At 40.6% G+C, this 24,232-nt stretch overlaps 1 protein-coding gene across 1 annotated transcript in view; it reads right to left on the bottom strand.

Annotated features, from left to right (window-relative positions):
* Positions 1-13,191, bottom strand: part of drosha (drosha ribonuclease III) — a 92,290-nt gene extending 79,099 nt beyond the window's left edge. The window contains exons 1-11 of the mRNA XM_044339545.1: positions 12,996-13,191; positions 11,095-11,950; positions 10,938-11,006; positions 10,101-10,401; positions 8,141-8,282; positions 6,982-7,142; positions 6,352-6,432; positions 3,778-3,864; positions 3,416-3,502; positions 687-758; positions 236-317 (exon numbers count right to left, since the gene is read on the bottom strand). Coding sequence (XP_044195480.1) covers positions 236-317; positions 687-758; positions 3,416-3,502; positions 3,778-3,864; positions 6,352-6,432; positions 6,982-7,142; positions 8,141-8,282; positions 10,101-10,401; positions 10,938-11,006; positions 11,095-11,948 — 1,936 coding nt within the window. The 5' untranslated portion in view covers positions 11,949-11,950; positions 12,996-13,191. The remainder of the gene's footprint in view (positions 1-235; positions 318-686; positions 759-3,415; positions 3,503-3,777; positions 3,865-6,351; positions 6,433-6,981; positions 7,143-8,140; positions 8,283-10,100; positions 10,402-10,937; positions 11,007-11,094; positions 11,951-12,995) is intronic.
* Between the last annotated feature and the right edge of the window lie 11,041 nt (positions 13,192-24,232).

Raw genomic sequence — 24,232 nt, 5'->3', positions numbered from 1 at the left:
GTCCTTCATCGGTGAAAGGAGTTTGCTCCGTTGTCGAGGAGATGGTTATGTTTTGTTGTCATTTAAGCACGGAACAACCGAGCAAACTACACCCACTGCCGAAGGTCATGACGGCAAACAATGAAGGCTCTGTGAGGAACTTGTGGCTTACTATGTTCATCAAAACAACGGCGACAAGGTCAAAGAACGAGAAGACGACAGAGCTGGTGGTCAACTTGGCTCGTGTGTCACCTACCTGTCAGGTTCCAGTCATACAGCTCAAGAATGTCCTGGAACAAGTAGGAGGCGAACAACTCCAGGCCTCGGACGCAGTAGTTCTGAGCACAGAAGAAAGAGAGAGAGAGAGAGAGAAGTGTTTGATAGCGGCGTATAGCACAAGCATACTGCCACAAAGTACCTTAATGTAGATATGACTGATAAGTAAATCCAGTTCTCTAAACTTTATCGCATAAGCCACCTTATCGACATAATCAACCTCTGCAGGTTAAAAAAGAATCTCTTTTCCCTTCTTCTAAAGGGGATTAGCACCTTTCGCTCACCCGGGCACTGAGGTGCGAGGGGTTACGTGTGGCTCAACTGTGCTCAGACTCTGCCATTTGAGATAAAAAAAAAAAAAAAAAAAAAAAAACAAAGGGGGTGAGAAAGGGGAGAGAAAGAGCTGGGAGATAAAGTGGGGTTTTACTGACCTCCGGTGCCATCTCCTCTATGAAGTGAATGGTGTAATCTATGTTGAAGCGGATCACACGGCACAATGGAATCTGTGATGATGAAAGGGACGAGAGGAACGAGAGGAAAGAAAGAACGGGCCGACTCATTACCATTGGCGTTAGGCAGAGGTTACAAGCTTTTCAAGGAAAACTCATTAAAAACCCTCATCGACGCCCGTGGAGCTCGACCCCAAAACGGCACACACACACACACACACACATGTAAAGAAACTGTACGTACGCTGCAGAAATCCTACTGTAGCTTACTGTAATATGTATAAACATGCACAACCTTTGGTTAATTTGAAAAACAAACATACAAATCACACGCTTCTACACACACACACACACACACAGACAGACAGGATCCTGACTCTTCAAATTTAAGTAACTCAAATCTCGCTAAATAGATAAGCCTGCGCTTCTGTGTTTAATCTCCCTAGTTACACGGTCTTTGTTGTCAGAGCGCGGGTGTCCATTTTAAGAGATTAACCTGGGAGCCACATTCGTTCTTGCCCATCCCAGCGGCTAACTAGCAGGAGGGGGGTGGAGAGGTTGGGGGGGGGGGGGGGGGGCTAATATCACTCCCAAGGTTTCTAATCCCCACACTGCCACGAAGCGTTTACCCTGGCTTTTAACAAGGCCTGCTTAAATTATCCAGTTCAAATCATGGCTAATCCTCAGGGCTCTTTTCAAGCGAGACGGATATTGACCAAGTAGTTTAATATTCAAACATGCAGTAAAATACTAAGGGGTGGGACAATTATTGCAACATATCACAATATCTCCACTTGTGTTACATTATCGATACTCTAGCGCCGAGTATCAATACATCTTTGATTCAGCTACTTTTAACACAGCGCCACTACCCTCCGCTCCCTTATGGAGGCGTTGAACACACTGATGACAGTCACATAGACCGCAATGCATGCAAGTAAAATAACCAGCTGCTGTCAGACTCTCAGTGTCCAGGCTGGAAAGTAGGGATGTGCAGAGAGAGACTATTTGTATTTGTATCTGGATTTGTTGAGGCAGCAAAATTATTTGTATTTGTATTCGAATAAAAGTGGAAATAGGCTTAAAAAAATCCTGTTTTTGTTTTTATTAGACTTAATTTTGAAAAATTAAAGTGTTACAATAAGTGTTTATGAATAAAACTTAACTACTATAAAACTTTACTCTTCACCTCATTGCGGACAGACCTCTAACTAACAAATATTTGTATAAAACCTACTATTTGTGCTTTGCCGAATAATGTATTTGTATTCGGGTACCCCCTTATTGGAAACACAGAGAGTCTGCTGGAGCTTTGACAGTCACTAGAAGCACATTCATGGCACTTTATTAAGTGGTACCAGATACTACGAGAGGTTAATGTTAAGCCTACCGTCGTCACACGTCAGCCCCGAATATCTCGTTAAGCTCTGAATATAGCGGTCAGTTATCGGCGGGTCGTGTATTGTGTTTACTGCCACGGAAAAGGAATAAATCTTTCGTTCACCGCGTCTCTTATAAGACTTGCTACCAGCAGCTCTGTGTGAGGCACAAACTGAGGCTACAGTTAGCAGTGTTGTGATATTTATACTTCTTAGATATCGTGATATATCTTACATTTAGATAGATACACGAACACTGTATACACACGAAATTGTGATATATATATCGTGATTCCCAACCCTATGAACGCGTTGACACTGCTGGTTTATACAGATGCAAATATGTAAAAACACTTTGAACAGATTCCCATGAAACTGGGTTTGTTGGCGCCCTATCGATTCCTCGCTCCCTTTAAACTTCCTCCTTGGGATAGAAGTCGGGCGCCGAGCTGAAACGGCTACAGAAAGAGAGGGTTCCTTTTAAGTCATGACCTCTCTAATGTTTAACAGTCATTGCCGGGCCTTCAAAAAGCGAAAGAGAGGACTCTGCGACAAGGTCAGCGCAAGTGAGAGAAGAGCACTTTGTCCAGGCGACAAAGAGAGGCTGACCCGAAGCCAAAAAAAATCCCCGATCTGAAGTTACTTTTGAGGAGAGAGCGGAGTTAAAGGAGAGGTGGTTTCATTCAGCCGCTGAACTAAATTAGACGTGTCGCATTAACAGACATGTAGGGGGGGGAGGACGGTCGGCCACGTGGAGTGCTGTATCGAGAGCCGGGGTAATAAAACCGATCATGGAGCCGGCTGCTTTACATAGCAGAGCTTCATGCTGGCGGGCTCATACATCACAAAGAAGAGGGAATAAAATTAGACGTGGGTGGATTACCAACACTGAGCTATATGGCTGAAATGAATATAAAGATATTAATACATATATCACAATATGACAAATGCATGAGAAACCCTTTGTACACATATGAAACCAAACTGTCAATCACACATTACTTGGAATTATTACTTCAGATGAGATTTTATGTATGATACATGTCTGTTTGTATGGGAAATGACAACCAATCACAATGTCTGTGAGCATTTTAAGCTTGTAAGCAACCTTCTAAACTTTCTACTTGACCTTTGTTAAGTTTAAGATGATATGTTTGAATAAAAACTGTCAAGAAAAGTAAGCAAATAAATAAATAACAATGACATTCAATATAAAAAAAAACAGGCATAACAGGGAAAAATTGACTATACAGTGACAAACGCTGTCAGACATTTTTGTGGTGTTAAAATTCACGCTGTATCACCGGATAGTGAATGAAAAAGCAGGCTTACACTGGTGAGAGGAGTGTGGGAGAAAAGAGAAAAGCCTTCGAACAGGTACTCGTGGTCATCGTACTCGATCACCGTCGGCCTGTCAGTCTGAAACACAAAACACTTTAGCGACACCGCAACACGTTTATATGATATATGATATGATATATATATATATACACAGCAATTACTGCTTCCATGATGCTGTAGAAAAATCCATAATACATCATTCAAAATCCTGCTGCTACACAAAACATCCCGCAGTAGAAGAAGAATAGAGTGCTTGATTGTTGTTACATTCTTTAAGATCTGATTGTTGTTGCTTAAATTAGTGTTTTTGCAAATTTTAGGATTTTGACAAAAAAAAAAAGAGAAATTCATACCAGGAAGTTAGTGGGAGGAGACACGGTGATCCTGTAGTGGAAGAGTTTCCCTGCGTTGTTGTTCATTAGACGACACTTTTTCACATGCTGGAAAAAAAGACACAACACTTGTTAGTTCACATGTGTGAGCTCATGATGCGTTTAACAGATAAAAAAAAAAGAAGGAGGAGATATGAAATGAAGACTTTTTGTCCACATGCACAACAGTATTTTATGGCTGCAATTAGTAATTGTTTCCATTGTCGACTAATTTGCAACAGTTAATCGTTTATTAAATGTCAGAAAAAAACGTCACAGTTTCCCATCGTTCATGTTGACGTCCTTAAATGTTTTATATTACGTTTACAATGATACGAAAAAAGATAAAAACAGGAAAGTTTTTGCCATATTTGCTTAAAAAGTGACTTAAACTATTAATCAAAATAGCTGCAAATTACTTCCTGTCGATTCAATCATCATGTGACTTCTACCGCGAACCAAATGGTTGATTCAATTTTTAAAAAATCTGCTTTTGTTTTCACAGATTAATGCAGTCACACAAAAGGATCTTATAAAATCTAAACGCATATCTGTGAAACTCACAGTGATGGCAGAGATGTGACATTTCCCAGTAAAGACTCTGACATCCTTAAGTACAACCACACAGCCCATTTATAAACCCATAAAAAAAAAAAAAAAACATCTAATTGACTGAGCATTTCCAGGTCAACATAGACTGTAACAAGTAATTAGTTCATTAATTGACTACTAGGAGGGCAGCCCCTTGTTCATTTTACCAGCATAATAGATTTGGGTCATTCTGTGTCAAATCACACAGAATCCAGGAAAGTGGTTTCAGCACCGTCTCAGATTTTGTCTACAAAATGTTTGGATCCCAAAAATAAGAACTTGTAAAATATCTTTGTTCAGTTTTTATATTTTTTTGGCCCTTGATATGCCTCATCTGGGAGGCCATGTTTGGCCATTAATATCTTGAAACGTATTATTCCTATCCTCACCAGACTTTACAGGATGGAAGACAAACATGATCTCAGTATGACTGAAGCATTAAAAGTTGCTACTGCATGCTTATTGATTTTCAAAAAATTGCAAAATTGTGATATCGAGGGTACTATAAACCCATTTTTTTGCAACCATATGGTATCAATCATTATTTTTTCTTCAAATACAATCTTTTATTAATTTTGTGCCAATATTTGAGGTCTCTACCACTAAAGGACATGAAGATATTATGAATAAGACAAGGCGTGGAAGCATTTTTCAGTCATTTTCATAAGACGTATGTATGTTGTATGTTCATTTAGTGTACAAAGTGTCCCTCCATGTTCCCTTCATAGATAAATAAACATACTTAAAAGGCATTGTTTTAACTCTTATTATCTGTACTTATGTGTCCCAGCCTCTGAAATATTGATTGGAGTAAAGAAACACATGTTTACAATGGGTCGTTAATCAATAATTAATAAACACATCCGACCCTCTGTGTGGAAACACATTTAGCTGCTCCCACTGGAGCCTGAGAGAGAGAGAGAGAGAGAGAGAGAGCCATTTAGGATGCCACTTATTCCTAATTATACCAGAGGTTTTATCCAAATATTTCACTTATTCTCAATATCCGGGACACAATTCCCATCTCAAATGCCCTCTGTTCCGATGAACATACTGAAAACATGTTTATCTTTCATTTCTTACATTCCTATGACACACTGCAATAATCATGAGACACAAAAAAAGTAATCCAGAAACGGACGTTTTTCTGCCACAAATAAAATATAAATCTCACTTCAGTGTCTATTTTTGTATGAAGGAAAAACAGAAGGACATTAGCACTTTGTACCCTTAATAACCAAACCATTTTAGCCCTATGAGAATGACCAAAATATGCTACCATGCCTTGTTTTATTCATAATATAGACATTCATGATGTAGACGAGGTTTGAACAAAATCAGAGACGATGGTGCGACAACCTTATCTGATTTAACACTTAAATGACCCGTTTAAAAGATACAGAATCACCTTTAAATAATGCTAACGTGTCTGTAGAAGTAGCTGGTGAGTAGAAATCTTCTACAACTAAAACTTACTTATTGTTGTCTGGGGGGGGGGGGGGCGTTGATGTTAATTTAACACCCTGCAAAACACATCTTCATAGATCAACACACTCATTAAGTAGGCTTGAAGTAGTCTGTGACCTTCATCGGTCTCTACCGGCAACCGAAAGGAAGACGCTTAATACTACGATATTAAAACCGCGTTGTGATTTGTTGTTTGTTGACTTTGTTGTCAGTTGAAGATGCAACTAGCTGAGATACACCAAATCACAGGAGAGCCAGAAAGTGAGTCATAAAAAAACCCAGAAATCTCAGCTCCTGGCGAAATAATCAATGAGTCACCGGCACAGATCGACTCACCCTCATCATCCGGCGCTTTAGGGCGTTCGGATCGTACTTATTGTCTCTTAAATACAACAGAAAACAGCCTCTGTATGGAGGGTACGTTTAGGGTGACTAGAATAACGTCTGTGGCGGAACTTCAAGGTTATGAAAGGCTGATTTATTCACGACGTGTCATACCTCCTCCCCCGGGTAGATGCTGTGGCGGATCCCTGTACGTCTGGCCTTGGCGCTGCACTTACACAAGGGACCATCATTCATCTGGACAGAGAGAATTTTTACGTAAATCAGACAGTAGTGCTTCGCTCGCCGTGTGTGTGTTAACATCTATAAACCTGCTACTACCTTTATTTTTCCCCTCACTGGAGTTTTGTTATATCATGAAAAAAAAAACTTCTCTGAATAAGATATGTTCCAGCTAGCACTTTAAAAAAAAATAAAAAAATACTGGCCTTCAACTACACTTGAGAATTCATTGCCAGTCATGCACTTCAACAGTAGGAAACTACAGTCTTGTAGAGGAAAAACATTAGATAGACATCAGCGCTGATGGGCTGCAATTTACTTTTTTTTTTTTTTTGGTAGATCCACTTCAGCCTCAACCTGCCTCTTCTACTGGACCGATTGATTTCCAATATCTCCTAGAGTGATTTTCATAACTAGAGAGTAGTATGAAGTAGTTCTCCTTCACTTCCACTGCAGGAGAATCTCTTTGTGAACGTGAGGAATGTTCTGATTTATCGTACAAGCGTTTTCTGACTGTGTTACATAAATAAAGATTATTATTATTAGTAGTAGTAGTAGACCAACCTGGCCTGGGTCATTATACCACAGCTCCTCATGCAGGCGGTCAGGGTGAGCCTTTTTTCTCTTGATCTCGGCGATGACATCAAAAACCTCGGAGTCAGAGCTGCTGGAGCAGGTGCTTCCTTCGCCGTCTGACTCACAGTCTGAGTCACTGCTGCTGTCATCTGGAAAAAAAAAAAAACCAAAGTGCAAAAGGCTCTTTAATCAGCCTGGGGGGGTGAGGAGGGGGGGGGGGGTTGACAACTGAAACATAATTCAGTGAGTGAGCCGGAGCTGGATGAGTGGTTAAGCTCCCCCCCTCACCCTTGCTCAGCTGCACCCTCGTTGAGTATTATACAACAGAAAGTGTCGGTAAAGCGATCTGTCAAAATACTTTCAAACTGTGTGTACTTTACTGTCGGCCCCTGACGGCTCCGGCGGAGGAGTAATTATCCACACAATGCCGGCGATGCAGCGCAGCTCTCTTCATTTATATTAACGGTATGTTTCTTTAGGCTTCAGCTTACCAATCGCTACATTAGATTCATTAAACCTTCTTTTTCATGACTGTTACAGCCGACTACAGACTTAAATGCATCAACGTGGTTAAAAGGAGCCGTACGGTTGCTACGACGTTGACATCTGGCACTCAAGTTTTCTTTTCTTTCTCTCACACTTGTCGCTCTGCCTTTTCTGAAAAGAAAACCCTCCCACCGAAATGAGGATTATATAATTACCAGTCAGTTGGATTGTTTCTGGCTCTCAGCTAAACAAAGTCTTCACTTCTTATCAGCTTTTTCGACTCAAGTGAAGCCAGTGGCCCCCAGAGCGACATATTTAGCAAATTAGATCTCCCTGAGTGAGATTTATACTATGGAGACGCTGGAGGAAGACGATGGAGCTGACAGCCCTGCAGATAACCATCCTGAACGTTGAACTTAATCTCTGCTTCAGTCGAACGCACTGCAGGTTTTTATGGATGTCAATAACAACAGATTGTCAGCAGATGTATGAGCTGTTTGCTATTTAGTTGTTGCGCTTATAGAAACAACTAATACGCCTGCAAATCTCAGAAGGTGAAAATTTGATTGACTAATCAATCAATCAATGCTGCAACAGTAAACGAGGATGATGATGATGACGCGCGATTATACCCGACTAGTCCCGCAGGATCACTGCTCACCTGGATCCTCGTCCAGCTTGGTCTTGGGTGGGTCCCATTTAGGTCGAGCCTCTTTAGCTCGCTCCTGTCTCCTCCCCAGTTCCTCCTCAAAGCGCTCGTACAGGTCCCGCAGTTTACTGGTCCCCACTACTGTGGAGTCTCCCTGGAGTAAACCAATACAAAGAAAATATGTTGACGTATGAATGTTACATAGAAGCTTCCTTTTAAGTACATTTGAGTTTGTTTAATACGTGGAAACCAACAGCTGTGACGCCGCTACGATCTGCTTCACCAAATCGTTTAAAGCAGTGGTGCCCAACCCCTGGGCCGTGGACCGGTACCGGGCCTCACAGAAAGAATAAATAACTGACATTATTTCCCTTTTATTTATTATCTAAGTCCGAACGATGTTTTATTTTGAAAAACGACCGGATTCTCCCCATTACATCCGCCTATGATTTACTCTTGTACGCTTGTCTCAGTCACGTTACCATAGCAACCATAGAGAGCGTTAGGGATGCAGAGAGGATGTTACTCATGTTATGTTGTCGGCGCGATGTTACGAGGACGCTGCTGATAAAGTTGCATACGAGTACACAGTGGATTCAGGTTTATTATTTTATTTTGAAAATACCCGCAGTTTTTATGCCGGTTGTATTTATTCGCCGCACCTCAAGGGCCAGTCTGTGAAAATACTGTCTGACATTAAACCAGTCCGTGGCGCAGAAAAGGTCGGGGACCTCTGGTTCAGAGGAATAAACTCTGAAGTTATTGATTTTACCAAAAGAGCAGGAAATATTTGCCTTTACCATCCTTACATCTGTTTGTAAGTGACCCACATACTATAGCTCAACATTTATATTCATCTTGGAGACTCTATGATGTTTCTTTTAAAGCAGCAGACACATCCAGATGTGAAGTTCTCCAAAATAAAAGCACAACATATGAAAAACAAAATGTAATTATTTCACTATGAATGAAACAAGCTATATATGAATATAGTTAAAAAAGGGTATTTAGGCTTTCAGTCCTCACAAACAGTCCGCCGCCACCTGCACTCTCAACGTCATCATTGTGATTCAACACTTCTGGGACACCTACACTTATTCCCCAAGCTTGTATTTTCACTGTTAGTGCAGAGAAGAAAGAGACACAGCAGTACTGAATCTCTTAATGGAGAGGTGGAAAAAAAAAAAAAGAAAAAAGTTCTTGACATTTACCTTTACTTTGGTTTTATTGAGGGATTGGTCAGGTCTTGGCCAGAATGTGTAATTTGTGGTAAGAAAGTACGAAGCAAGCATTCAGAAATGTTAAAAGGTCAGCTTTTTAGAGAAGAAGAAAAAAAAAAAGCAGCTGGAAATATCCAAAAATATCCACAGACATCAGAAATGTTTGAGAGGGCAGGTAGTGATTTGCAAAGTGCTATTGAGGTGTCTTTTGAGTGCTCGATACTAACCGAAAGGCTGAAAAACTGTAGTCGAGAGCGAACTCTTTAACACATTGAAAGACGGAATTGATAAAAAAATAGCAGACGGGAGGAAAAAAAAGGAAAAAGTTTCCTTTGCTAGTCGGTTGGATAAAACAAGTCTCTGCTCAGCGTTAATGAGCGATGCTAAAGGGAAACTGGTGTTTTTCATTTTCCCATCCTTTTGTTTCTAATGTGGACGACAACTTTTGAAACCGATCCAGTATTGAGCGAGAGTGCCTCAGCCGGGAGCCACAAAACATGTTGTAATGTAACCCTTCAGGGCCAATAGAGCTGCAAAATAGATGGAAAATATGCTTGAAAAATACCGAAGTTTCCCTTTAAATGCCAAGTTATTCTTCTGTTTAACACATCTATAACAATAGAGTCAAAGACATTTATATGGTTATGGACTCTGAAGCTCTTGTAAATGGTTACCAAGTGTATAATAACATAAGTATAAGTATAACAATCAGCAACTGAAGACAGGAAAGATAAACTCAAAGGTAACAGTACCACTTGGTCCATGGGGTCGTTGGAGTAGTAGTTCTCGGCGTGGGTGCAGCGGATCCAGGCGGGTTTCAGTAGCTCCTCTTCTTCTTTCTCATCGTCCCCCTTCTCCTTCTCCCTCTCCAGCTCTCTCTCTCTCTCCCGTTCCCTCTCTCGGTCTCGGTCTCTCTCAGCGAAGGCCTCTTCGGGGTCTCTGCTCCTGACGGACGAGTAGCTGCGCTCTCTGCTGGCGCTGGAGGAGCCCTCCGACCTCCGCTCCCTCTCCTCTTCCCAGCGGCTGCGCTTCCTGTCTCTGCTCGTTGACCGGCTGCGAAGCACAAATAAGAAAAGAGGATCGCGACGAGCAGAAACACAATCATGACCGATTTTTATAATATGGATAAAGAACCGAGTTCAGGTCATGTGACGTCAACTTAGCCGGTTCCGTTTGCTAAATGAAGACCGTGAGATACGACTGAAAGTCATTCTCACTCAAGAGACATCGCCCGAGTATCTCTGATGTTTACTTCTAGGATCATTCAGGACTTTTCAGCTTCTAAAGTATTTCCAGTTAAATAGACATACTGTCTGATCCCTGAAGGACATTATCATGAAGCCATTTCATAACCAAAGAACACACGAGCACTTCAAAAGGACTCGGATTACAAAAAGGAAAATATAATTAAGAAAAGCAATCTCTGTAGAATGTTTCAACTGCTGTAAAAGGCAAAGACACCTTATTCATCCTAAAATTACTGAGCTTAAGAACATTAGACACAAAAAAAGACACAAAAAAATACAAGAATTACAAGAAAGGATGGACGAAAAGGTGAGACAAAGACAAATAAGTGACTACATGCGTACCTGCGAGGTCTCTTTCTGTGCCTGTCGGGCGACTGGGATCTCCGACTTTCTCTGTGACGATACCTCTCTCTGCCAGCACACAAACACACGGTAGTCAGAAGAGGATTATTTCACAGATTAATCTCAATCATCAGGAAAGCTACTGCCGTCTGCGTACCTGCTGCGATCCCTGCTCCTGTGTCTGGGGGAAGTCCGTCCTCTATCATATTCGGACCTGTACCGCCCGCCGTCTGGCCTGCTACGCCTGTCTGGACTCCTCCCGCGGTCCTTCCTCTCTCCGGAAAACTCCATTTTATGCCTATCGCCATGGCTACCGTAGGCATAGCTCTTCTGCCTGTGGTCGTCGTGGCGATACCCCCTTTCTGGAGACCTCCGGTTGTCCATGGGTTTCTCATACTTGTACTGCCCGCCGTGCCTGAAGCTGTGGTCTGGTTTGAACGAGTTGGGGCTTTGGGTGTACCCGGGGTTGAAGGTGGGAGGAGGGAAGGGAGGATGGGGAGGATGGGGGTAGTTCATCGAGTACGGAGGGTGGTAGTTCATAGATTGAGAAGCCATGGGAGGAGGCATGGGAGGGTGCGGTAACGGCGGCGGGGGCACAGGCGGCATCATGTAAGGGTGGTAGGCGTTCTGAGCGGACACCTGGGAGCCTGCTGTGGGGCCACCCGCGGAGCTGGGCAAAGGAGGAGGTGGGAAGTTAGGTGGAGGTTCGGGAAAGCCCTGACGGACGGGGGGCTTGGGGAAAGGCGGGCGCACCGGGCACGCGTTAAGAGAACTGGGAGTCTGGGAAGGCGCTGGAGGCGGGTACTGCATGAAGTCAGAGTGCGGAGGCATGTAGCCACTGTTACCGTGGTAGCCTGAACTGGGAGGAGCCTGAGGATCGTAGTGGTACGGGGGCACCGGAGGCTGGGGAGGGGGCGGTCTCAGGTTGGCGGGTCGGTAGTTCTGCGGGGAGCTGTGCTGGCCGGGGGGCATCCCTCCTCTGGGACCCCCACGATCCTGATGGAAAGACATGACTGCAGACAAGACAATCACATTAGAACTGACATCTACTCTTATACCACATCAATGAAACACAAGTAAATACACCTACATCAAAGTGTTATTTTACTCAGCTTACTTGAATTACCTGCAATGCACATTTATTAACAACATTGAGGTTTAAAAGTCCCTAACTCTTACTCCCAACAGTGGAAAACTTGTTTTCAGTCCTGTATCAAAGTCTGTTTCCCTTTCACATACAGTTTCCTACAGCACTGTCTCTTATGGTTGAGGTTAGGGCTTTATTTAGGTTATCATTAGGTTAGGAGTTATGGTTACTTTCAGATTAAGGTGAGAGGAAAGAGACACAACACTGGTACTATTCACCTTACTATTAGAATGAACTGCAGCAAAAACTGAACTAAGAGACTCTCATTCTTACGAGGAACTTAAAGAATGCATTAGATGAGGTCTCAATAATAGTTTTATTGATTTAATAACTGGCTGTATTGTGTGAGTATTGATTATTTTGAGCGACTGACTCAGTTCCCAGGTCTCTCAAATGTGATCTTGATCTAAATGAGGCATCCTTGAAAAAAAAAATTAGCCTAAGCTTAGCAAAATGACATTATTATGATGTTAATGTGGCAAGCAAACAGCGAGTTTTCATCTGCATTCTCTGAGCAGGTTGATGTAAAAAGTTTAAAACAGAAGCACCGAGTTATGTCATATCACAATGTCATGTAATTAAAGCTAAAAGCAGTGATAAAAACGTTGGTTTATTATTTACGTATGTTGCAGTATGAATACCGTTAACTGAATTACTTTGCACAGATGTGAGCTTCAGTAGCTAAAGCTGCAACAGATGCCAATAAAACAAATGTTTAACCAAAACACACACAAAGCTACTGAAGCTAACTGAGTTAATGTTGCCGTTTAGAAAAGAAAGTGGTCACTCTGGGTGAGTATTATTATTTTTCGAGCTATCAGCTATAATAAACATCCTACTAGCTTTCCGGGTGACATGTTCGATTAGCAAGCTAGCTAGCACATCATGACAGGATGAACGTAAGAAATTACCTTTGAAAATAAGGAGCACTAGCAACAAACGCGTATCATTCCGTCTTTACTGCTAGTTCAAAAACCTTCCAGTCTAAACTGTCTTAACCGGGGTTAAATTAAACAAGATTGAAATGAAGTATACTATGCAGTATAACGGGTTAACGCTGCCAGTTGGGTACCACGCTGTCCGACTGCCTGTGTTTCTAGTCGGAATTGTTACGGAGATGCGCACGGATGGACCAATCAGATTCAGCGATTTGGTCATTGGCCAATGACAGAGCGTTATGGTTTTAAAGAGTTTCTCGCCGGCTTTGATATCTGTAGCGCAACTAGTAAACATCAGAGACGGTTTAGAAATGTTATAGAGCATCTTTGTAAACTTGCAAAAAAATATATATATATATATATTTACAAGAAAAGAAAAATTACTCAACGTGGGAAATTTGCGTGGAACTGCCCACATTCAGTGGGAAACAACACGGCTTCTCCCATGTAAATGTGTTGAAATAAGTGCATAATAACATAATGTAATATATATCCCACCAACAAATTGTTTCTATTTATTTATTTATTTATTATTGCTTGTGCCTTTTGTCCTGTTACTACGCTGACTGTATCAACAAATTGGAAGTGAAGTCATGTCTTTTATGTGATCTTTATGTCATTATGATGCCTAATTTTTTTCTGTTATTGTCTTAATGTCACACATGTTGTAAGTGATGCTTTCTATAATTAAAGTGATGGAAGAGAAGACAAGATCACTTTAGCGCATAAACAAACACTTTCTCATGTAGTAAAGTAGAGGACTGTGTTATCAGGTAAGGAAAAAAAGTTAAATTTAAACTATTTCTTTTACAGTGTGGCCAATTGGAAATCAATGTACATAAATTCTCCTGATTATTGCTGTTTTATTTCACACATTTGCATTGATTCTCACTGAAATATGAAATTAACATTTCATCACAAACCTGCATTTACTAAGTGATGTATCTGCTTTGTTAAATTCTTTTTCCCTTATAAAAAGCCTGTAATGTGTCAAACCTGTAGTCCAGGGAACAGCTGCGTAATTGAATTAAAATTTATTGCCTTTAATTTTCAATTTTTATTCACTCTGGCAGGTCTGATTATTTTCTGACTTTTTAAATACATGCTGTATCACATTTACTAATTTTACATGTTTAACATTTCTTTGGAGCAGACTGAAAATAAAGATAAAGCATTTTCTACCTAATATGTAGCCACAATTAAACACAGCATCACTGTATTTAATAACAGAAAAAAAAAGTTTTATTACAAGATAATTACTGTTAACTGAGGAGTGAAGAACTGGTTTGGCATTTCAGAAGATCCATGGAAGGAAATCAACTAATACAGGTTAAGGCTTCATCTCACAGGCTCCATTTATACTTTTAGTTTGGCAGCTCTGTTTGTGTGTGTGTGTGTGTGTGTGTGTGTGTGTGTGTGTGTGTGTGTGTGTGTGTGTGTGTGTGTCTGTTGTTTCATAAAAATTATACACATTTACTAACTATATTTCCTTTTAACTATATTTACTGTACTTGTGCACTGCAGCCACTAGAGGGCGGCAGAGGAATATTTTGAAACTGCCTGACAATGAACTGATGCAGCATTACCATGGAAACATCACACATCATCTCCAGAACGGATGAGGCAGAGACTACACCACCACACGTCTAACATAGTACATGTGTTTCTTAAGGCTAAACTCTGTTACTGCATTCTTAAAGAACCTGGGGAACATTCTGGCCTCAATCCATTCAGCTTCTCCCGTATCATTCTGAGTGGGGGAACCTATTACGCTTCTGCTCCGTATTGATCTGACCTTATCTCAGGAGATGTTGGTCTGAATACATGACTCACAGCCCGGTTGTTAACCTCGCTGTGCAGTAGCGTTGCTGTGCCCCCCCCCCTGCTGTGATGTTATGTACCACACATTCTGGCCGGATAAATCAGTGTGAAAGACCAAGGTTAAAGTGCACAAGCCCACACAGTTTGCTTGGAGGAGACGCCTACATTCTCTTCTGACCACTAATCATCCAGCTTGTGTGTAAAAACAATTGAACTGCTAGTTAGAGTCTTACAAGTCAACATGACAAGGCTGCAAAGAAAGATACACTGTCACTCACTTAGCTGCAGTTTATTGAGACATCCACCATTGACGTTTCAAGCTCTTCTTCAGACTAAACAAAACATAAACAGTTGCTATCTTAAATAGATTAAATAGGCTCCAGTCACATGACAGTCACATGATATATGTGCAAAACCCATTCTTACACATATATGTATATATATATATATATATATATATACAGACACAAGTGCCAAACACACATGTGTAAAGAAAACAATAATGATAATTCATACATATAATACATAGAAATATAGAAAGGACCCTCAGAGCACAATAGAAATACATCAGGCTAGTAACCGTCATACCTTTAAGGTGATTTAAATAGAGGCGCCTCATATTTAAAAAGCACAGGGAACATTAATTAATACCTGAGGAGAATATGGCAACAATACATAAACAATCACAGGAAAGGTGTGATATTAAAGTCCTCATTCAGACCCCTTGGTGTGAGAGTATTCAGTGTATAAAATCCGAAACAGTTCTCTCCTCAGGAGTACAGAGTCAATGTCACCTCCTCTACGGGGGCATTTAATAGCTTGGATGTCGATGTATCTGAGAGTGGATATATGCTGTGCTGGGCTTTTTTTTTTTTTTAAATGGGCAGCAACTAGGCTTGTTACATCCTGGTAACAAATGGCATGTCTGTGCTCAGTGATTCTAGGTTCGGGAGCTCTGGTTGTTTTTTTTTTTTCCAATATAATCAAGACCACAAGGACATTTAAGCATATATATTACATTCTTCATGTTGCAAGATATCAGGCCCTTGACACTGAAGCTTATTCCTGAGTGAGGATGATTGAAGGTACGAGTTTTATATATGTGAGATGGCATTGTTGACAATTCCCACATTTGTAATCGCCAGGAGGGACCCGACTCAAGAAGTGTGAAGGCGGTGGGTGGGTGGGTGGGGGGGGGCAGGTCTGCTCTCACCAGCATATTGCAAAGATTAGATGGTCTTTTATAAACTGGAGGAGGGTTATTAAAACATAATCTCAGTGAAGGGTCTGTATCTATGATGCATCAATGTTTCTTTATAACTTCCTCAGTGTCTCTTCCAACAGGTGAGTACTGAATCCAGTTTGAGAGATTTTATCAAAACTGCCTGGTTGCCTCCGTGATCCTCTCTTCCCTGAAGCCCCTTTTTCTGAGGCGATCTTTGAGAACAGCTGATTGATCCTGAAAATCCTCCTCCGAGCTACATATACGTCTTGAGTAATGAAATAGGGAGATGTTGGATGGTGAGAGTCCCTATGTAATAAAAAAAAAATGTATCTGTGGTTTTCTAGTACAAATTAGTTTTTAAGGCATTCCTCTCCCTGATCACCAAAATGACCAAAAAGCAACTATAGAAAACTTTAGATGTTGGTTCTTCAGATTCATGAATTCATGGAATTCCTTCAGTTGTGTCTCTGTGCCAGTCCATATAAAAAAATATATCATCCAAATACTGTTTCCAGTTGGATATGTGCTGTATATATGGGTCCAACAGTCCAACATAGAGCGAGGCAAAGCTTGGTAACATTTTGGATCCAATACCCATTCCTGAGACCTGGAGATAAAATATGACAATGCCCCTGTGCAAAAAGCCACACAGATAAACATTTCCCAGTTTGGTGTGGAAGAGTTTGACTGGTGTGCACCTCAACCACATCAAACACCTTTGTGATGAACTAGAACACCTACATATTTGTAACTAACAATTATTTTAAGTATCAATTGATATGATGATTATTTTATCAATGAATGAATCAATTCTGTTGTCCATAAAATGTCAGAAAATGGTGAAAATGCCCATTTCAATTTCCTAAAGCCTAAGTTGACATCTTTAACTGCTTTAGCCTGTTTAGTTTATTATCAAATGAGACAAAGAAAAGCAGAAAATCCTCACAATTGAGAATCTGGAACTAGGTACGTTTTTGTGTTTGTGCTTAAAAAATGACTGTGAAAAATGAAATAAATGAACAACTAACCAATTTCATCAATCACCAAACCTCCCTGATGCTCCTGTGGTTGAATGGAGAGTAAATCCCTGCAGCCAGGTTCCAAAAACTGGTAGAAAGCCTGAAACCAGAAGACTGGAGGCTGTTGCAGCAACATATGGTTCCATGGTTTTGGAATTAGCGAGCGTTCCTGACAACTGATACATACAAAAGACATAGGAGTCACATCTGTTAACTGAAAGTTACAGCTTTGTCAATCTCTGATTAAAAACTTAAACAAAACAGCTTTTCTTTTCTACATTACCATACTTATACTTTACTTATAATATGCTTGGTGACCCACTGAAGTAAATTTCATTAAATTACATTAACATTACACTGAGCTTGAAATTTTCAGGAGATGGCAAAAGTTAGAAGGTTAATTAACGAGCAAAGAGTTGACCTTAAAGCACGAGTTCACAACTTTTCAAGTCTGTCTTAAAACAGTCAGGAGCCCAAATGAACATTGAAATAGGTTTTCTTGCCATAATCATTGCTGCTGTTCATACTGACCATTAGAAGATCCCTTCATAATACACTTACAATCCACAGTCCTGAAGCTAATATGAAGCTTTAATCGTCCAAAAGAGTGAAATCAAGTAGATATCTTTCAACGTTACAGTCTTTCTAGTGCTAAAGTTCCTATTTTTGTTACTATACTTCCACCGCAGCTCAACATGGAAACACTGTCCGAGGAAACACAAAGAATTTTGACTGCTGAAGCCTCATATAAGCCTCAGATAAACCCTTAAATGCATCTTTGCACCAAATGACTGTGTGGACACACTGTGGATTTTGGCCTCCATCACTTACAATGAAAGCACATTTGAAGGGGATCTTTTAATATCGAGTATGAACAGGAGGAATGATAACAGCGAGGAAAACCTCTTTCACTGCTCATATGGACACTTGACTGTTGTTTAAAGAGAGACATGAAAAATCTTGAACCTGCCCATCCTGAAGAAACAGAGAAAAGTGCAGTAAAAGAGCAAGATAAATGCCTTAAAAAAGATTGCTAACAAATTGAGTTACCACAGAGTGCAGAGGCACAGCGCTGTAGCTCTCCTCTCTAGTAGTCAGCATGAACTTTTACCTCAAAGGTTTTATTTTCTGGCCATATTGTGTAGCTAGAGTGAAGGCATTGTAAAAAATGTCATTGTGTAAATAAAATATCTTGATTTTATAATTACTCTTACAGCAAACGACTGTACGTTAAGAAAAAATTAGTAAAAACTGCCATGAAAACCATATTTTAGGGTGGATTCGCCCTTTAAGCAGTCAGCCACTCCATGTGAATTGAGCTAACCAATCTGTCTTCTGATGAGCAGTCTCTTGGGGTAATTAACACATGCCATTTGTCTTTTACTCACCGGTGCACCTCACATTACTCACAACAGGGCGCTTCATATTCCACCTTGATGTTTTTCAGTCGTCGCTAAATACAAAACAGAAAAACTGACACATATAAATGTCATACCTGCCACTCACATACATGTCGGAGATGAAAAAAAAAAAAAAAAAAAAAGAGGCCGACGTTATGAAAAAGAGGAACACGTTTTCATCAGGCTTCATGGTTTTTCCCTCTGACATGTGTCATGGTCAGCAGCAGAACTCCATTATGATTCACCTCCAGTCGCCTTGAGAAGCATTAATATTCTCTGCCATCATGCTGATCACAATAGCTCTACCTCAAGAAAAAAAAAAAAAATTCTATTTCGCAAGAGACCTGCAACACCAGACATCCCTTTCACCTAAATGGTGCTTTCAGAAATTCATTTGAAGGAAAAAAAACACTGAACTTCTAAGAAGCGATTTTAAGTAAAAAACTGGATGATATTTGTAAAGCCTGTTATGATGATAAACATGCATTGTTGCAGATGCAAACTATTTTCTGCTTTTAATAATTCACACAATATAGGACTGATTATTAAGCTTTATTGATGGAAGGAAAGTTACATTCATACAAGGACAAAGTGTCACATTAAGATTCATGCAAGAAGTACCAAATAAATTAAAAAAAACCCACACATAATAAGCAGAGAGTGTTGACCTTGCATTAAGGTGTGTCACTGAAACAACACCAGAACAAAAAGCCGACTTGTCTCACCTATCGAGCATACTTTCCCCTGATAATGATTCATTTTCACCTGAAAAGGCCAAAGAGAAAATGGTGTTATTTGTTATTTGAGTGAAACAGCGGGGAAGTGGAGAGTAATGAACGCCAAGGAGAAGGCTGAGCCGGTGGATATTTATGTGCAACAGGCTCGCTCAAATGAGATGGAGGAGCTTTGTCAGTGACATTTTTTTTTTAGTGAAATCATGATAGATTTAAAGGTGAAAACTCATCTGATAAAACGTAAATCATCTTCACTCACCTGTTGCTGTAATATACACAGTAACAGAGCAAAATAACCTTACAGGTCACTTTATATATATATATATATGTTTCCGATTTACTGCAGAAATGCATGAAATTGAACTCATAATTGCTGCAATTTTATGTTAATTGTTGAGTTTTCTGTTCGCAGCAGCAGATGGAAGCACATATGTTCTCCATAAAGCATAATTCAAATGCAAAATACATATACAAGAGGTATATCAACTTATCAAAAGCTCACCGTTGACTCTGCTTGTAGTAGACGTGTCAAAAGGTCAGAGTGAATGCTGAGCAAATGAGACACCAGAGACACTAATTAGGGACGTGTATGGGGGGTAAAAGTTAACACAATGCCAAAGGCCTGTAACTGACAGTGGCGGCAAAAAATTATTAGAATATTTTATTTACAATGTACTAATAAAACAGTTTCTTTTCTTTTCTTGTTTTTGGCAAAAAGTAATCAGAGAGCCTCTGTGGTTCAGTCCTGCCCCCAAACCAGGCGTGAACTGTGCTCGCTAGCAGTGAAATGCGAGTGAGGAATGTCTGTGGAGCATCACGTCTCAGCTCCCTAAAGAAAAATCCGGCTTCCGTAAACAAAAAGAAAGAAAAGAAAGACAGCGGAGAGAAAAGAAAGGGCAACTGTATGTCACCCAATTTGTCACAAAGAAAGGTGGATAGAGTTTAATTAGTCTCAAAACCCACGCACGTAAATACCAGGCGTGTGCATTTGTGTGTGATACGAGCATCCAGAGCAGTATCCGCGAGTTGAAAAGCATCCTTGCAAGGGAGCGTGCACCAAGGCGGTCCCATGAGTATGGGGGCTGTGAAGAGTGCAGTAGCAGCCAATGGAAGAGAAAAAGTAAAGAGAGACGGGGTAATTCATAGTAATAATACTAATGCACTATATTGAATTCCATGTGTGCTTTTCTCCCATGAACATCAAAGACCTTTAGTGCACTGAACGGTCAATATGGATATAAAATGTCTGATGTGAAGTGGCATCATATCTATCTATCTACTAAAGGAAGGAGTGTCTGTCTGGATGTCTGTATGTCCTTTGTGTGTCTCTTCAACTTTTCATCAGATTGACTCCACACTTGGTGGGTTCATTGCTGGGGAACAAAGGGAGTGCAGTGTCGAATTTGGTGCGATTTGAACACATGATACGTTTAATATTAATAAACTCTGAATAAACCAGCACTCAGTGAGCTGTGCAGGGGCAGGACTGACTCCAGCAGGGAGAGAACAGACACGACTCAGAGAAAAGTGCTCTAAAAAGAGAAAAGCAGACAGTGAAAACAGAGCTTTTAATCAAGAATGGACACTCTGACCCCATGTCTAGACAGAAAGTGTAGCGTTAGCAGCACGTTTAGCAGATCAGCAGCGAGTGACTACACAGGAGGCGTTCAAGTACATTGTTGAGCGTAGGTCACCTGCGTTTTGACTGTAGTTACGTGTGTAAAACGGAGCAAATACTTCCACAGACCAACACGTTCTCACTCCCAACTCGTCATATATCGAAGCTTGGTCAGGACCCCCTGGCGTCACTTTTTAACACACGGGGTACCCCTTTAGTGTCATTTTTCAAGGCGTAGTATCATGGTGGTTAAGGTCCGGTTAGGTTTAGGCATAAAAACCACTGGTTAGGGTTAGGGAAAAAAAAGGGCAAGGTGGTCTCGAACCGTGCTGACTCAGTGCTGATTTCCAAGTTTCTGCCAACAACATTACAAGCCATCCACCAACTCCCTCACCTCCTGATAAGAAAGTAAGTCAGCTTATATAGATGTAATGTGAAGTACATCACCTCAGAAATGTTTATATATGCTTTAATGTGCTCCATATTACAGGTGTTGAAATGTACATATTCAATGTATCTGTGGTTTGCAGAAACATACAATGCCAACGTTTTATTCTGGCGACCAGGCTGAAATCTGTCACCTTATTTAGATGTCATCGGTCTCATAATGTCTATTTCAGATATTGTGGGAGCTCAACAGAAGTCTATCGGACTACCCTGCACATTAAAAAATGACACTAAAGGGGTAGCCTGTTCGTTAAAAAGTGACACCATGGGGTCCAAGCTTTGATATGTGATGAGTTGGGAGTGAGAACGGTCTGCACAGGCAGTTCAAAACCAGTTTGTCTCATATATTCCAAGACCATGACCATTGTGAGGCTCCACTACAGACAAAGCACAAATCTTTGGAGCAAACATACTCACTCAAATCTGAACTGAAGGCACATAAAAAATACGAAAACAATCTATCCACTTTATTTTAAAATGCACATTATTTTTTACTTGAAATGACAAAAGAACATGTATTCACTATTAGGGTACTTAGCTTGTTATTTATATCATCTGTGTATAATAGAACGTCGGCCCGTTCTGAACAGGCACATTTTGAACACTGCACTTCACTAGTGTATGATAAATTCCCAAGCCATGAGAGGAATAAGTCACGTGGACACTGCTACTTGAAGTGGAATAATTTGCAACTATCTTTAATGACAGTTATCGGCATTGACTGTCAATTACAGAAGCAGATACGAGCAGAAAAACTCTCTTGCAGAGCATCCTGGATGTAACACTGCACCTGCAAAGAAAGACCCTAGATGACATCCATAATGGTAATTTCCAAGGCACACCAGAGGTCTTGTCTCATTACAATCCACAGATGAATGAGCACTTACAAAAAAATCAGGGACAAAAAAAAAGGAACCAGGCTGACACATTATCTGAGCTCTGACATACAAAATGAGTTCATTGAATTATGTGTCAGAAGAGTTTGAAAAGAATTCTGAAGGAAAGAGAGGATGCTATTTATTATTCATCTGTGATGCTACGCCAGACATTTCCCCATACCGAACTGAGAGACGACTGGGAGATCGCTGAACGGTTGCATGAATTCAACTGCTTTCACAAAAAGAAAGGAACCGAGATAGCAGAGATGATTGAAAATGTGCTTCATGACCAAAGGATAGACGGGGTAATAACAGCAGGGCAAACATGGCAGGGAAAGTCAAAGGAGCCCAGATATCAAAGAAAAGTCATCCGGCTACATTTTCACCTTGTGCCTCCCACGCCTTAAATCTTGTAGATGTGCAGGCTGCAGAGTCAAGCTCAGAAGTATCAACGTTTTTTGGCTGTATCAATCGCCCTTACACACTTATTAGTGCCACCCCAGAGCAATGGGCCATCTACAAAGAAAGTGCATAGACTGAGGCTGTAGCACCTTGTGTCATCAAGGCCCTTAATAGCAGAACATACAGTCTCACCAGTGAGGCCAGATCAGAAGCTAGTGGTCTGAAGAACTACATTAGGTGATTTCAACGCTATTGTCCTCCTCACTGTCTGGCTGAAAGTACTTCAATGCAGAGAAAAATATCACTTGACACAGTGGCGTCCAATATTAGAGTCTTAATGGAAGAGATACAGGTTCTTAGAGACGGACGGGAGTCTCTCCCGTAAATGGATGTTGCAACTCAATTTAGCGAAGGAACACAGTTGCCAGGGGAAAAATAAGAGACTCCGTGATGAGACTTCTCAAGAGGAGACAGAGTAGGACAGTGCAGCAAATGGCGTATTTTTAATACAACACCATATGTGACTTGGACACACTGCTGCAAAAATTGTAGAAGGATTTTCTGCTGTTCTGAAAGTTGGACAGATTAGTGATAAAGTCTCTTCTGTGTATATTCCAGAGATCTTACACCTGAGTATATGCTGCCACTTTCCCCCCTAACTTTTCCCATCTTGGTCTCCTGAATGCAAATTGTAAGATGCAGCTGCAAAGCATTTTTAGAGAAGTGTGCATTGCTTTACATATATTTTGCATACTGCCTGTGACTTCTTAAAAAAGACTATTTGAGGTCTACGATGTTCCAGGACAGGCTTGTTGGCTAGAGAGCTGGACTTCAAAGACTCGATCAGTGACTTTTCTAGCAAGAAGGCTCGGCGCTGGGCTCTTGGTTAGTGAGGCTGAGCAGAGCAAAGGGCCAGTGATAACTGTTAACTGGTATGGCTATGGATACTGGATCACTACACATATGATGCCCACAGGCTGACATATCTCAAAGTAATGGCTGGATTGCCATAACATTTGTTTTGCACAATCAAGACCCCAAGAAGAAGAAACCTATTGATTTGGTGTCTGTTTGACCTTTCCCATCAGGCCTTTTCATTACCAATTTGTTTTCCATTTCCACTTTTACAGCTGCTTATTTTCTAGCTGGTATGTATACTTAATTCAAAAATCTGCTGCTGATTGTATTGTTTTGTTTGTTATATCATTCTAAAGATGTAGAATTGAAGAGATTATAGTTAGTGATTAATGTTAAGAGAATTTTCCTTTTAAGAATTTTACCATTAAAATTACATTTAGACTGTAGAAGATGGCCTCCAGCACACTTCTTATATGAGTCTTGCATCAAATAGTGAATTCCACTGTATGCAGACTGTTGCACAGTGTTATATTTTGACAGCTCACTGTCAGTAAATATCATACAGTAAGTATTGGACTACAGGAGAGTTGCAATCCTGCAAAGGTAGAGTTATTTAAAACTTTGAGTGGGTCAATTTGGCTCTGGAGGTTTAGTTACAGCGTCCCTGCTGGTGTCCCTGTCACTTAATGATATATAGCACATAGTGTACTAGAGATACATCGACTACACCTAAGATATTTTCCCTTTTGATGTTTACTAGAGCAACGGTAGACCTGACAGCAGCACCTCAGCTGAACTTGATCTTAGT

This window comes from Thunnus albacares, chromosome 21, assembly GCF_914725855.1.
Source record: "Thunnus albacares chromosome 21, fThuAlb1.1, whole genome shotgun sequence".
NCBI lineage: Eukaryota > Metazoa > Chordata > Actinopteri > Scombriformes > Scombridae > Thunnus > Thunnus albacares.
Note: the sequence above shows the minus strand (reverse complement) of the source record. Positions and strands in the feature narration are given on the sequence as shown.